The sequence below is a fragment of the Anarrhichthys ocellatus genome, unplaced genomic scaffold (assembly GCF_004355925.1).
Source record: "Anarrhichthys ocellatus isolate YVR2014 unplaced genomic scaffold, GSC_Weel_1.0 scaffold81, whole genome shotgun sequence".
Lineage (NCBI taxonomy): Eukaryota > Metazoa > Chordata > Actinopteri > Perciformes > Anarhichadidae > Anarrhichthys > Anarrhichthys ocellatus.
In genome coordinates, this window is record NW_022280111.1 from 1,464,277 (window position 1) to 1,479,778 (window position 15,502).

General features: G+C 45.4%; 1 protein-coding gene across 3 annotated transcripts in view; it reads left to right on the plus strand.

Annotated features, from left to right (window-relative positions):
* Positions 1-15,502, plus strand: part of zfpm2a (zinc finger protein, FOG family member 2a) — a 119,682-nt gene that overhangs the window by 19,718 nt on the left and 84,462 nt on the right. For 2 of the 3 annotated variants that reach the window (XM_031874473.1, XM_031874474.1), the window contains exon 1: positions 6,581-11,623. In XM_031874473.1, the coding sequence (XP_031730333.1) occupies positions 11,371-11,623 (253 nt within the window). In that variant the 5' untranslated portion in view covers positions 6,581-11,370. Of the gene's footprint in view, positions 1-6,580; positions 11,624-15,502 lie in introns of those variants that run through there. The other variant, XM_031874475.1, reaches the window with a different exon arrangement.

A 15,502-nucleotide genomic window follows, 5' to 3' on the forward strand; every position in this document is an offset into this window, starting at 1 on the left:
GGGGGGGGGCACATGGGGATGTGCCCATGTGGCTGCAAGCTGGAGATGGACCTTGAGTGGGCACACTTCACACTCGTACATATCGGACACGTGCACACGCCTGCACACAAACTCATGCATGCATGTGTTGTTGTCGTCCCCCCCCCCCCCCCCCCCCCCCCCCACAAAAACACACACACACCACACACACACACATCCAAGTGCTTCCAGGATACCAAAGGCTCACTTATCTGTTCCGTAAAGACTCGCCACGTTGGCGAGTTGGCGGGCAACTAGCCAAATCCGCTGTGTGTTCTCCCCGACTGCAGGCGTCACGCGAAACGCCGAAACCGTCTTCAATATTCAAAATAATTTTCTTCCAACATGCTACTTCCCGGGATCAGCCTCTTAGGTCAAATTATTCAATTAAGTGTCTGTTTATTACTGATACCAAAGCCGGGTGGCGGTTCTACTTATCACCTTTTTTGCAGATTGGTGTTCTCGCAGAATACCACCATAAAGATTGCCTTGGCTGTAATTAAAATGGCACAGAGACAAATTTGGCACTGGGCTAGGACACGGGGAAATGAAGGAGGTAAGGTGGGGGGGGGGGGGTGGAGGAATTGCAGGGGCCTCGTTCTGTCATCCAATGAAAAAGTTGAGGCTGTGAAAGCAGGGGCGGCATTTTTTTTAAATTTTTTGTCAGAGAGCCAATAAATGCCACATGGGAGCAGGTATGTGAAAACAAAAACTACCAAAAAAGCAACCTTTGTGGTGGTGGGGGGGCCTGCTCTGACTGGATCGAGCGAACAGGAGGCGAGGGTTTGCGCGGCATGAGCGGATGCCATTCCGACGTCCCGAACGCCAGCCGGGCTCGCGTCCATCCGCGGGGGCCCCCGCGTGCGTTTGATGAGCTATTGGCAGGCTGAGGAGACACGTGTTCACGAGCCTCGTGGCGAAAAACATACCTTTCACCGTCTTTGACTCCACAAGCCTGTGTGACTTGTCGGGGAAAAAATAGGAAAGAAATCAAAGCGCCAATAAGCTGATGGTGTTAAGCCAGAGAGAGAGAGGGAGAGAGACACAGAGAGAAAAGAAAAGAAAAGACCTGAGCGACTTTGGATTTTGACAGAATCTTCATGCGCTCTCTGACAAAAAATTTGCATTGTTATCGCAGATAACTGGTGATGTTTTTACTTGGTCGTACATTTTTCGTGAAATATGTAAAATGTAAACCGAGCCTCTAACGATTCCCTTAATGACGCGGATCTTGCTTTTTTCTTTTTTTTTTTTCTAACCCCCCCCCCCAACCCCTTCCGAATCGCGTCTTAGCGGGCTTTCTCGGTGCAGGATGTCTGATATCTGAATATTAAAAGGGAGTTTCAAGCTCATCTGCAAATGTGATTTGCACATATCACACTTCTGCAGTCGTCAAGCTGCTTCATCGCCAAGCTTCTGAGCAAAGACGGCTGGGGAGGGGAGGGAGGGAGGGAGGGAGGGAGAGAGAAAAAAAGAAAAGGGAAAGATGCACATATGGGTTGCTATTGATGTATTCCATTTCTGACCTAATTTAAATCCCTGCCAACGAGCTCATATGCACACTGTACATTTGCTAAATTACGGAGTGTAAACCTTGCCTCCTCGCGGAGACAGGTGTAAACATCAGTGTTGTCATAATGCATCGCCGGTAAATATGATAATCGTGCCATGCTGCAATAGAGCACAAAATAATTTGGACATCATTTTGATGCCTGAGGGGCCCGGGGGAATGCCCTCCAGAACGAAAGGTGGGCCATTGACATGCTATACACGCCAAGATATAATTATGGCTGCCTGTCTTTGTTCCTCCCAAGCTTCTTCCTCTCAGAGCACTTGTAATTTGCTTGTGATTTTTTTTTTTATAGGGGGTGGGGGCGTATTCTTTTATGATTGAGTTATTCTCCGAGGACTTGAGTATCTGCGGTTTAGAAACCGGAAGTGACGCTTCTCCTCGCTATTTATTTTTTATCTGTGTGGGACGTCGCTGTTTAGGGTATATGCCGTGTGTGACCCCCCCCCTCATTTGTAGCACCGGGATCAGCGGGGTCACGGCTCGCCACTTGCCGGCCGTGTCGGGACTCGGGGACTGGCGAGGTGGATTGTCATTTCTGAGGCAATATTTTGACAGCGCCACCGCCTTTACCCGTCCACCGCGGCTCAACAAAGGTCAGAGCTGTGCCACTTCCATTTACTGCGTGTGTGTGAACACTCAATCCCTGAGGAGTGGAGCTCTCCACATCTCCCCCTGCACGACTCTCCCTCTCTCTCTCTCTCTCTCTCACGCACACAAAGTCTTTCTTTCTGCCTCCCACCATTTAACTCGCTTGTTTTAAGGAGATGGATGTCAGGGCCGGTCCCACACAGAGCTGTAAAGCGGGTCTAAAGCTCCCAAATTTGAAGGGCGATTACAACTTATAAACCTTTATAATTGTGTAAATGGAGAAAAAAAGGAAGCTCTGTTGAGTTTGGCTCACTGCGATGCTCGATTCCCCCTCCTGCCATCATTCCAATTAGTGTATCGCAAAGACAGCCACCTCTCCCTCCTCAGTCACCGCTGTGTTCTCGCTCGCCTCCTAGCACACACACACACACACACACACACACACACACACACACTGCTGGGTGGTTGTTGTTTTTTTTAAACATAGCCTGGTATGATTGTTACAACTGCACAATGTCTCGATGGTGTCATCCATTTTCTCCCCTGTGTGCTTCGCAGCCACTCCTCAGACACCGAGGCAGGTTATGTCAACCAAATAAGGCACTTGTCAGCGACACAAAAACACATTGTCGCCGGTCCATTGTCACCTGCTCTGCCAGCCATCATATAGGAAGTGATGGAGTGACGGTGTTTTGGGAGAGAGGTGCAAGCATCACCCCCTCCCTCCCCAGGGGTATTATGGGTTTAAATCTCCCTCGCGCAGTTCTGCTCCAGGCCAGGGAGAGCATCATCATTAGCCAGAGCAGATGGAGGGGCTTCAGCACTGTTTTCCTCCCTCTCTCTCTCTCTCTCTCTCTCTCTCTCTCTCTCTCTCTCTCTCTCTCTCTCTCTCTCTCTCTCTCGACCACAACTGCTGGAATCTGGTTCGACACAACCCGAACAACAGCCTCGCTAGACGACGGCTGATGAAATCTGCACGAAATCAGATGAAAGCCATACAGTACGCACACAGAGAAGAGGCAGTCTGATTCATCATTTATTTGTGAAGTGATGAGAGAGGAGGTTTGGTAAAATGCTCTGTGTGTGTGTGTGTGTGTGTGTGTGTGTGTGTGTGTGTGTGTGTGTGTGTGTGTGTGTTCATGCGTCGTGCTTGTTGTGATTCTTTTGTTTTTGGTAGCAGGAAAAGTGTCGTGCACGCTGAAGGCGTTGCCTCGTAATGGAGGCTGATGAGGATGTTGAGGAGGTTAAACGATTAGTGGATCGATTGATCGACAGGAAATGAATGTAACTGGTTTGACATATTAAGCGTTTTCTCAAGCAAAACAACTTCAAACGTTCTTTGGTTGCAGCTTCTCAAATGTGAGGATTTGCCAACTTTACTCGTCTCGCATTAAAAGGAAAATGAATGTCTTGTAGTTAGAGTCACACAAAACAGGAAATTTGTCATTTCAATTTGTCATCTCGGGTTCTGGGAGATGAAGAAATAAAACTGCAGGTTTTCGAGAGTATTTTACACTGGACTGGAGCACATGACCTATATCAGATATTTCATAAAAACAACAAAAAAAACAACATGAACCCGATGTAACAGCCTGATTCCAAGCAGCTAATCAGTGCAATCATTTATCAATGACGAGTATTTATCTCCAGCAGCCACTAGCTCCCCATTGATGCAGCAGTATTTCACAGTGTGCTAGAGGCCTGCTACCCAGGGAGCTGGGAGAGAGTGTGTGTGTGTGTGTGTGTGTGTGTGTGTGTGCTGTCTGAAGCACTGGCAGAATCCTAATCTTCCTGCAAGAAGCTTCACATGGACAGATCAAGAATTAGGAGGGAGCTGAGGGGCGGGGGGGGGGGAGCCCATCTCGGTCTGTGTGTTTTAAAGGACAGTGCTTTGAATGTCATTTGACAATTTCCTTTTAATTAGAACTAATTTACAGAAAGATGCCCACCAGCTAATCTTTACAGGATAATTAACTTCTATTTTCTTTACTTTTAATTAAAAAGTGGAAAAGATTGAGCTGATCCATAAAGAATTGTTCTTTTGAAATGTTCATCAGACTTCACACTTCTTTTGGCATTGGTAATATTTAGATCCTATCTGCCGCCCGCAGTCTCCACTGAGTCCCCCCCCCCTTATCCGAGGTATTAAGAAGTGGAACTATCAATAGTAGAAATAGGAACAAGAGGAAAATTAGAATTGAATTAATGAAGAATTTATTGCAAAAGGAACCCCCCCCCCCCACACACACACACACACACATCCTTCATAATACTGGAATGAAATTGACATCTTAGATATATCCATTTCATAGAAATTCCTTGATGGGAAAATATTGTTTTATCTACATTATTTGATACAGTAATCAGTTTTTTTTTTCTTTTTCTGAAGGCTCCCAATTAAATTCTTTGAAATGCCGCTCGACTAAAAGCTAATTGTTGCAGAAGCAGCGTTCACAACGTTGCTATTTCAGCAACTCGCCGACCACTGATTGTTAGGAGTATGATGCCTTTTTTTTGTGTGTGTGTCAGGTTAAACATCTTAAGACACTGCAAAGGGTCTGTCATCCTCGTCATGGCTCCCTGGAAGAAAAGTAGTTTCCTCGGCCACTTTTAGCGCCGTCCAACAAGACTTTACTTAGTGGAGATAAAGTGAGCCAATATGAGGTGAGCGCGCCGCAGACGGAGCCTCCGCTCGTCTTGCAGACGAGCCAATGGCTGAAGATGGATGCCCCCACTTAACCATGATAGCTCCCTGGAGGAGCCTCACTCAATGGCTTCATTAAAAGTGAACGTTCTGGTGGAAAAAGCTTGCTTATAAACCCGTAATTAAGGCCGCACATATTTTACCCGCTTTGTTTCAGCTGTCACGTCCGGTGTACAGGCACATGGTTAACTTTTATTTCCTTATAAGTAGCAGAATGACACTAATAAATCACTCAGCCGGAGGAGATGTTACAGGAAGGGGCGGAGGACGCTTGAACGCAGCGGAGCGGCCATTTTAACAAGCATTTTTTAAATCTGCCCGAGCGTTGTCCTGCAAGAGATCGGGCTTTGTGACTTTTATGGGCCGAACGTTGCACCAAGCGTCCACTTGGACGCGCGTCTCTGCAAAAGGCTCCAGAGATGGCGAGTGGAGGCGGCGGAGTGAGGCGGGAAACCCGGCGAACTCCACAGAGAAACTGGCTGGCATCTGCTGAGGCCCTCGGGCACGCTCAGAGGTGCCTCCAGCATTTTAATGGCATAGTCAAATGCCAGCATGTTTTCATGCCGTTCCAATTCCAACTCGTTGGATAAAGAAGTGAGAGCGCGTTATTCCCCTTCAACGGTCCAGACAGAGACGCCGGGCGCGACAACACAGGACTTCCAGCGACTCCGCAGAACACGCTGGGATCCAACGTCGCGTCTGATTGGACTAAGATGCGCGACCACGATTGTGTTTTTGGTGAGATGCGGACAGAAATAGTCCTTGTTTCAGAGGACTGATATTATTCTGCATCTGGGCAACACGCAGACAGTGATATTGTCTTTTTCTTTTCCTCAGCCGATGGGTGTGTCTCCGTCTGACTGCATGAAAGCGTAATGTAAACTTTAGTAGGCCATCTAGACGCATGACGTCATTGGATCGCTTTTAGACGCCTTGTCATCTCTGCGGGTGCTGCAGCCTCACAGAACAGTGTGTACGTTCAAACGCGTGTGTGTCTTACAAGGATGTGAACACATTTACACACACACACACACACACCCTCCCTTTTCAACCGCAAATTTCCAGAAGAGCGTTCGGTGCTGAGTTTTCAAGCCGTTTTGTTGACTGTTGATTGTAAGTGCCCGAATTTAGGAAGGCAGCCATTTCTAATCAGGAGAATTACATTGCTTAGCAACCGGAAAATCAAGTTAAACAATGCCATCGCTTATTCTTGGTCACAGGCTGCGGGCTCTGAGAACACATCAGTCTCCACTGAAGCTGCGCCGCACTCCTCCCAGCGTGCACACACGCACACACACGCACATTCACAGACAAAATACAAACGGTAATTTACTTTTGAATCGTGCGACGGCTTTAGCTCCACATTTAGTTTGATCACAGCGTACAACTTGGAAAAACATTTACGCAGTGTGAAAAAAAAAAAAAAAAGATGTTAGAAATGGGAAATTCCTTTGAGGGTTCCTGTAGCATATTAAGCTATTAAGTGTTGCACAAATGGTATCTATTTCATTACAGTGATCAAGGATTAAATTAGAGGCTTGAGCCCTGTAACATATACACTAAGACTCCTCCAAGGCTGAGGGAGCCCTCTGCTTCCCAAAGGTCATTAGAGCTGAGGAGAGAGGATGGCCCCCAGTCTCTCCTCGCCTCTCTCCCCTTCCTCCCCCCCCCCCCCCCCTCTCTCTCTCTCTCTCAGCCTTTCCAATCCTTCGTGCAAGATGAGAGAAAAATGTTTGTTTTATTCTATTTCCACACATGTGTTTTTTCTCCAGCTGTGGAGGTAAACACGCAGCATGAATGTGCAATCTAAGCCTGTACCTGGCCCTCGCCACGCACAGCTACTTGCAACTTGAGACAAAGTCTACACTTCCTCCCTGCAGAAGTTTGAAGGGTCCTGCGGTGTGTGTGTGTGTGTGTGTGTGTGTTTGTGTGTGTGTGTGTTCGCCCTGTAAGCGAGGAAGGCCCCAGTATCAGTGTTGGCACAAAAGGACCAGTCACAGGGAGCGCAGTTGGCAGAGGGTTGAGCTGTGTGGCCCTGTTGGATTTTTTTTTTCTTTCTTTTTTTTCGGGCTGCATTATGCATTCATGTTTAGTCTCAGGTGCTGCGTTTTATCCCCCAGGCCAGCTTGGACACATTTTCAATGGACCTTTTGGATGCAAAACTGTATAGGTGGGAGCAAAAAAAGATTTCCATGCTTATAGAGATCTGCCGCTTTGTTCTGTCAGATTCAATTACCTCACCTCTAATTAGGGAGCTATAGAGGAGGCTGGGTTTGTGATCCACGCATCGCACTGTGGAGCCCGCTGATAATGCGAGGTATCGCTATCACAGCCCGGCCACAAGCTCCACACATTGAAAAAAAATAAAAAATAAAAGCGTGGCCATGAAATAAGCAGACGCTCGTGCACTTTTGCACACACATATTTGTCTTATTTTGTGAGTTTCGGAGGCAAGTTTGGCATATCTGTGGGGGTTTTTAGTTTTGTCCCGTAAGATATGCTCATTCCACCACCTCTGTCCTCGTCCTCTCTCCCTCTGTGACTCATTAATCCTCTGTCCATCATATGGTCTCAGCGTATCACCCCATTTTATAGACTCAGCGGGGGCATTACCATATCCCTCTCTGGAGCTCCACTCCGCATGGCTGATCCCTATCAGACAGAGGCCACGCCACGAACAAAAGAGCCACTGTGATCAGGCCTTGCATTCAGCCACCAATGTCTCTATTAGCATTGGCTGCTCCTGGCTGCATGACTGTTTGAACAGGGAGCTGAGATTTCTCCTCTCTGGTCGGCGGAGGAAGAGCCCGATGAACGCGGATGATACCGCTCAGGGCGGAGGGCTAGCAAACCGAGCCCTTTTCTCTACAAAGTCAAGCTTGTGTATTAGCACTTGGTGGTCCGACCTGGACTTCAGGGAGAGGATGAGCATTGTGGGACAGCGACTGATGATTATTTTCTTTATTTATCCGATGATTATTTTCTTTATTTATCCGATGATTATTTTCCAGGTTGATTGATTGTTTAGTCGAGTGGTTTCGAACACATGTCCACTTGTGACACTCGTCAGGCTACGGACATCTGAGTATGTTCTAGGATTTAGAATTTGAGGAGGAAAAAACACCACAGGAAGTTATATTTGAAACATACTGTTTATGTAACAGAAACATTTATATGTATTTAGAATTAATTAGCATTTTAGCCTCATCATGGGACCGCCTTGGATACAGAGGCACTAATGCTAATATCAGGCCGATACTGACTCAAACAGCTGGATCGGGTGTCCGTGAGAATGGAGTCGATTTATTCAACTTAATTATATGTTTTTATAATTGTATACTGGAACTTGTTGCTGCATTAAAAGAGGTTTACACTTAAATTGCAATTCCTGTTAATTTTTTACCAAGTTGCCTCTGTAGGGTTTATTATAATAATACATAATTCAGTACATTTATATCTATGTATTTATTTGTGACATTTTGTTCGACAAAGTAATGAAAGTTATGATGTTGCTTTACACATTAAACAATAATCCCAGTCACTTCCACACAGTGAGGCATACAGCTTGATAGTTAAACACTGGTATCGGATCGGTACTCGGTATCGGACGATGTCCGAACCCCAGTTATCAGTATCGGTATTAAGACTGATGAAGTTGCATTGGTTCGTCCCTAGCCTCAGATATTTAGGATCTCTTGGGGTTCCAAGTTGGGAACCGCTTGTTCAGGGATGTGCAAGGAGACATCTTCTCCAAATGTCCAGAAAATAATGACATTTGAGACGCTGCCATTTCTGCTGCCTCAAGGACAATTTCTTGATCAATCAATTATCAAAATAGTTTTGTTCAGAGGAGGTTTTCAGAAATGTAACTGATGTATGTTTGATGATGTTTTGAAAGCTTGGATTCATATTTCAAACTTGAAAACAGCTGCCATCAATGGCGACTTGGCTTTTCTTTTGTAAACAGTGGAACAGTTGAAGACGCCCACATGGTGCAAAGCAGGGTTTGTATAGATTATATCACACGGACAAGACAGACTCAATGAGTGACAAGACTACCAAGAGGTTCCCAAGTAAGTTTCCAAAACACTGTTTGAATCCAAAATCACCTCTCATGTAAAGCTCCCTGCTTTAAACAGAACTCTGAGTCTGTTTTAATGAGCGCAAAAATTTTAAGGCGGACTGTGTTGTTTTCCGGGGCGGCGTGGAAACGCCGACGCTCTCCCTGCGGTGTCATTGGCCATCTGAACTCCAGAGTGAGGGCCTGATAAGAGGGTGAGGCCGCACACATTCCATCGGGGCCCAGTTCGTCAGCGGACCCTATAGAAATGCACCGAGAGGCGCGGGTCACACGGGCGAATGTGACAGGATTTTAAACAGTACACAACTAAATATAGCGGGGGGGGGGGGGGGGCGCCACTATCAGAAAATGAGTTAGGAGTGTGGTGCTGGTCGTTTAGAAAGTCATTATTGTTATCATTGCTGTCTCTGAAATAATTTCAGGTCTCTCCATGCACGGAATACTGTATAATAAACTAAACATGTGAGAATGCTCACAAACTTTGTTAATCTACGCCGAGCCCGGGAAGTAGCTTTCAGCCCCCCCCCCCCTTAATGTCTCAGACTGGGTTGGAGTGTTTCATTTTTCCATATTCAGCAAGGCCTCCGGTGTCTCTATCGCTTTGAAAAAGCTCCATTTAGTTACTATCTGCTAGAGTGGGGAAGTGAGATGCCCTTATTCCGAGTCTATTAAACCTCAATTCTATCTCATCTTATCTCCCTAATCTTTGTGTCTTATTGACCATGAAGTTTATCTTTAATCTCCCTTTACCCTTATTATCGCACGACACTGTAGGTCTATTTTCTGCGGTGCAATGGTGCTGCTGTATTTGCCGGCAACAGAGGAAGAATCGTTTAGTTGTACACACAGTTCTTATTCAGCTGTGTAATGGAATGTGTACAGAGTGTGTGTGTGTGTGTGTGCGTGTGTATAGAAACGCGTTTCTCCTCGCACTGTCCTCAATTGCCTTGGCAGGAGCTGCTTTTTTTTTTTTTTTTTTTTTTTTTAACGCCAGTCATACAATCTCCCCTTGATGCAGCGATATTTATCTCCCGGCATCATCTTGAGCGATGGTCGCCTCATGGAGTCACTTCACGCCTCGCTTCGCTCCTCGGCAAAATCAGCAGAAGGCGCCGGATAAGATCATAAAACTGTATCCTAATTTGAAAAGCGCCACTCCTTCTCTGCCTCCACAGTGTCTATTAGGAGATCTGTGCGCTAATTCTTTTCATGTCCGGGGCTTCCTGCAGATGTGGTGCTTTCTACAAAGGGGTAATTTATAAGACTAATGAAAAGAGCAAGCGCTTTTGCGGACATTGGGGGGGTCTTTTATGAGGCTCGGTGCGGGGGAAGAAAGAGAAACAGGAGAGGCCCCGCTTTCTGAACTGAAATGATACTTTATTCGAGCTGAGGGGGCCTCGCTCGCGCTACAATAGAACAAACATGTTGGAAGGTGTCGAGAGGATATCGGCGCGCTCTGTTTGAGCTCCGGGGTGATGCACGAGAGGCTGCAAGCAAAGCGCACGTGTGACAGGCAAGACAGCGTCCACATCTGGCAGCACTTTTGATTTTTTTTAAGAAAGGTTTTCACGTATTATTTCATAACATAAACTAACCTTCAACTCCTTCGCCGTGGTAATTCACGTGCAGGCGTGTTGTGGTGGGGGAAGGAGAGGTGTGGTGGATGCACATTATCTTAATAACATTCAAATGCCGGATGAGATGTTTCTCAGAACTAATACAATCCCAGGTAGCAGTACGGTAATTCCATCAGCGCCCTTGATTGAAGCAAAAAAATGGTAATATGCAAATTGAGAAAAGAGATGTACAGCTACGAGCGAAACTCCGGAATCATTTAGATTTAAAGAAATAATATTGCACAGAGGGGGGAAAACATTAATCACATGGAAAAGTGTCTCCTTTAAGATTGCACTGGTGTATTACCCGGAGGCACGGAATGTAAATGGAAAATCAACATTGTACCCTGTGATAAGGCTAACAAATTAATAAAAGTATTTTCTTCCCTCCTCCCTGGCTGATGCCTGGATGAAAAGTCTGGAAAAGGAACTTTTCTTCTTTTTCTTTTTTTTCCTGCCCTCCCTCCGTCTGTGTGAGGTTTTGTTTTGCAGGTGTAGCGGATTAACATCAGCGCTCACCTTGGCTGCAAGTCAGCGGGGTTTTTTTTCAGTCTCGAAGGGCTTTTTCAATAGCTATAATGGAAGGACCTTTGTGGAATATTATGGCAAAGTAATATTCTTTATTGACACGGCCTTATCTTTGTCTATGCTGTGTGTCTGAACATGGAGCGTATAGACCGTGCAGTGCTGTGCTGTGCTGCTCTTTGAGTTGCATCTACATTTGCGGTATCTCAACAAAAGAACCAAGTAGAAGGAGGTTTTTTTTTAGAGAGAGAGCCTGAAGGATGTGATGAAACTGCTGAACATCTTCCTTGTGTGTTTGTGTGTGTGGGTGTGTGTGTGTGTGTGTGTATTTATGTGTGTGTGTTTGTGTGTTCCCTCAGGTCCTCTGGAGGATGGCCTGGAGGAAGAGGAGGAGGAGTGCGTCTCCGAGGAGAACGAGCTCTTGGCCAAAGACGAGTTCTCGGCGGAGGAGAACTTCTCTGCCGAGTTTGAGGCAGAGAACATGAGCTGTGAAGACATGGAGTACTTCTGCAGCAAAGGTGTGTGTGTGTGTGTGTGTGTGTGTGTGTGTTTTTTTTACCTGTGCGACAATATGTTGTCTGCCGAGCATCAAAACTAAGTTAAACTCCTGCTAATGGCTTCTAATAAAAATTCCTCAACATGTTCAAATCAGACCTGGCAGGACTTGTGGCGACGCTTTCTCCCGCATCGCTGCCGATGAGTTGAAGCCATCCATTCTGATATTTGATCCCAGAAAACAACCCAAGAGCAGTGGTTTGATCTGGGAGAGGGAGATGGCATGGGCACCGACGCTGGCGCTCCCTCTGTGGCGGTGCGTTTGCGAAAGGCGTGCGTTACGGCGGCGCCCAATGCACCGGCGCTTCCCTTTTTTGTGCCGGCGCTGAGGCTCTGTGAGCGCCTCAGCAGCACCTGCTGCCGCTCGGAGGTCCAGCACTATGAAAGCGCCACGGCGGCGCCAAGTGCGCCCGAGCCCCCTTTGAACTCCGATTCAATTAGACTGCTTCTTTGTGTGTTTGTTTCATTTTCGGTCACACCTTGCCATCACAGGAGCTAATTTGTGGTCTGCTCCAGGTTACAGTGTGAAGATGACAGACTTGTCCCGCCTCCCTTCCCCCTCCCCCCCCTGACCCCCCCCCCCCCACCTCTTCCAGGCCCCCGGGCTTCCCATACCCGAAGCGCCCCCCCCCCCCCCCCCACTCTTACTGGCGCACGAATGCCATAAATTTGACTTTTTAATGAAGGGCCGATGCTTTGAACGCCTGCCTCCTCTTTCTCCTTTCAAAGGGGAAATTGTTTAGAATTATTTCTTCACACTTCTAAACTGATGTGCCTCGTGGGATTACATTATTGGAGAAAAACAAATCTTTCATGTTTCAAGGTAGGCTATGCCCCGGTAATCGTATCAATAACGCTTTCCTTTTGTTCTCCGGGAAAAGTTGAACGGCGCAATTGTTCGGAAATTGCAATTACCGGCGATGCTTCGTTGGCTCTACCCTTTGTCTCCGTCGTAATGTGTCCTTACCCAAACTTCAAAGTGGAACGTATGGTCTTGTAATAACCCAGTAGCTATGAAATAGATGTTGGAGTACACACTGGTGGCTACAGCTAGAAAAGGGGGGAAAAAGTACAACTTGTGAAAATCTTCAAAGCACCTTGTCAGAGCCGTTTAATATTTCCATTGTTTTGGTTAAAACCGTGTCAGGAACTGGGCCTCAAATCTCCCTTCCATGTTTATGAACAAAGTCAACACTAAATAGCAATCCCAAATGTCAAATACTACTTTTTTTGAAGGGACTGGTAATCTGTTCCTTGTCATACACAAGCCTTACTAGTCAGATTCTTTTCTATTACTTTGCTATCTAAGCTTAGAGAAGCTAAGTCTCCCATTGCCTCCTAAGACCTAAACGATGTACTATCCAAATTTCTTTTCTTTTTTTTCCTCAGTGGCAAGTTGTGTGCAATCATCAGGTGTAGCCATTTTCCCCATGATCCCTCCCTTCATTAGATCTATTTAAAACTAATGTCGGGGTGGCTTAAATTTACCCCACTTATGTGAAAGCGCCGTGAATTAAACGGGACGCAATCCTGGCGGCATTAAATGGTTTTAAGTGTGTTATTCCTCGACTATAGGAGGAAAAAAAGAGAGAGCCCCCTTGATTAACTAAACCCTCTCAAATGTGATGGCGTGCGGTAATTAGCCCTGCGCGGACTTGAACGTGGGTTTTAAAGCAGCCACTCATCCCATGGCCTTTATCTTCTGCTGCTTCCCGGAGAATAAGGTCTCCCGTGTAAGGTTCCTCCACTGAGCAGTGACTCTCTGGTCTTAGCTTAGCCTTGTATCTGTGTAGTCACTCTCTGAAATGGGCTTGTCAGGGGGACCTAAAACCTCCATTAAAAGTTTCAGTCTATAATAGGTATTAAAAAGCTGTAGGAACACAAAGAGGAGTACCAATTTTCATTAACATATGAAGCACTTATTAACTTTGATCAGAGTGCGGTGAAGTAGCAAAGCCGCTTAAAGGCGCAAAGGTCAAGAAGTTGAATGCCACCAAAGACTCAGCCATTTGCCTTACCCTTGCAGAAAAGGGACTCCCCAGATAAGTGCGTGGAGCACCTTGGCGTCACATCTTGGTCTGAGGCTTGGGAACCTCTAAATTGGGCGATGGTTGACCCCGTAACCCGTTTAGTTAATGGTGTCATGGCCCTCCATGGTCTTTGGTGCTCTCGTGGATGTGGTTTGGAGGATGCTGGTGGTATCACATAGAGGCCTGTTAGCCTTCAATTTGCACCAGAAATATAAATTCTCACAGATTGTAGGCAGCGAGTGTAATGCATTTAAAAAAGGACAAGTGACATACAATACATATACCTCCAAAGCCCCTGCTGTGTTATCTTTATCAGCGGTTCCTAACCTTTTAGGCCCATAACCCTAAACACAAACTATTATCTGCCTGCTACCCTCATCATAGGGCCACGTTTCATATGAGGGATTCTATTCTTTGGACTATTTCCATCTTAAGCTATTTCAACTTCATCGCATTTCAGAGAACTTCAGTGATGAGACAGCTTTAGTTACTTTTCAGGTTCAGATTTTAGATAGAAAACTCATCAACAAATATTATGTGATGTACCCAAAGTAGTTTAAATCATCCAAATTTAGACTGACCAGGTCCATCAATAATAACAATCCAATAACATACATTTTGAGTAATGAACATTGGATGAAGCCAGGTTCAGAAGTCTTGTTTTGTTTTGTTGACACATAAGCCAAAGGTTTTCATAAAGGGATATATCTTTGTATGAATCCATTAATCAGAAAATACTGTTAACAGACAGAAAAATAAATTAATTTTCTGCATGTTTTTAGGAATAAAATGTTCTGTGAATAAGACTATGAATGATATATGAACAAACCCCTCAGTAAAACATTCAGAATATAGATAGGAACATGTGGTGTATGTAAGAGCTACTGAAGTGGAGACTGCTGGCTCAGAATGAAATATAACGTGCCTTTAAAGATGTGTATTGTAAAATGACATACATTTTGAAGACACTACAGGTGAATAGGGTACAACATTTGACTAAAAGATATCACCATGAAACTCCTTCAGCTGATTATTTACATCAAGACAATCACTTTTTTGTAAGTGTGTAAATATGCAAAGGAGGCATTATCTTTTGTCAACTCTTTGTGAAATTAGGAGAAATCTCCAGATGTAAATAGACAGTGTGTGGTAACCTTAAACACCTACATTTGTAGGATTAACTGAATTTATGGATTAACTGAATTTAGCCAAAAATCGCAAAATTGACCAGTGCATTAAAAACTGTTTTTGCCAGAGGTGTCTCCCCTTAAAATGGGCTAAAGTCCAAATTCAGATCACATATTTGATGAGGGACTGTCTCTGCTCTCAACATGGCGAGGGCTTAGCCGCACCTAGCAGCTGCTACGGTAGACATCACTCCACTACGTCTTTACATGGCAAATAGTTGTTTAATGCTATATTAATGCTATATTTTGATGATCATACTTTGATGATAATACTATACTTTTACTGTAGTAAACTTTGGAATAAAGGACTTTTACTTACAATTTCGTTCAATGGAATGAATGTCAGTAACACTCAACTTAAAGGTATGCAGGAGAGTGTTTAATATACATGCGATTAGAGGGTGTTTGCTTACCTATTGAGAGCTCTGTGAGAAAAATAAAAAAGGCCTCACCTCTAAAGAAATAACCTTGGCTTTTCCTTTCGATGGAAACAGAACCTTACCTCAAACAATGTCTCCTGCTCGGTACAAGTTCACATTTATGGAGCTCTGCTTGTGAAGAGTCCACAGCAAAGATTTATACACCCCCCCCCCCCCCCCCCCCCCCCCCCCCCCCCCCCCCCCCC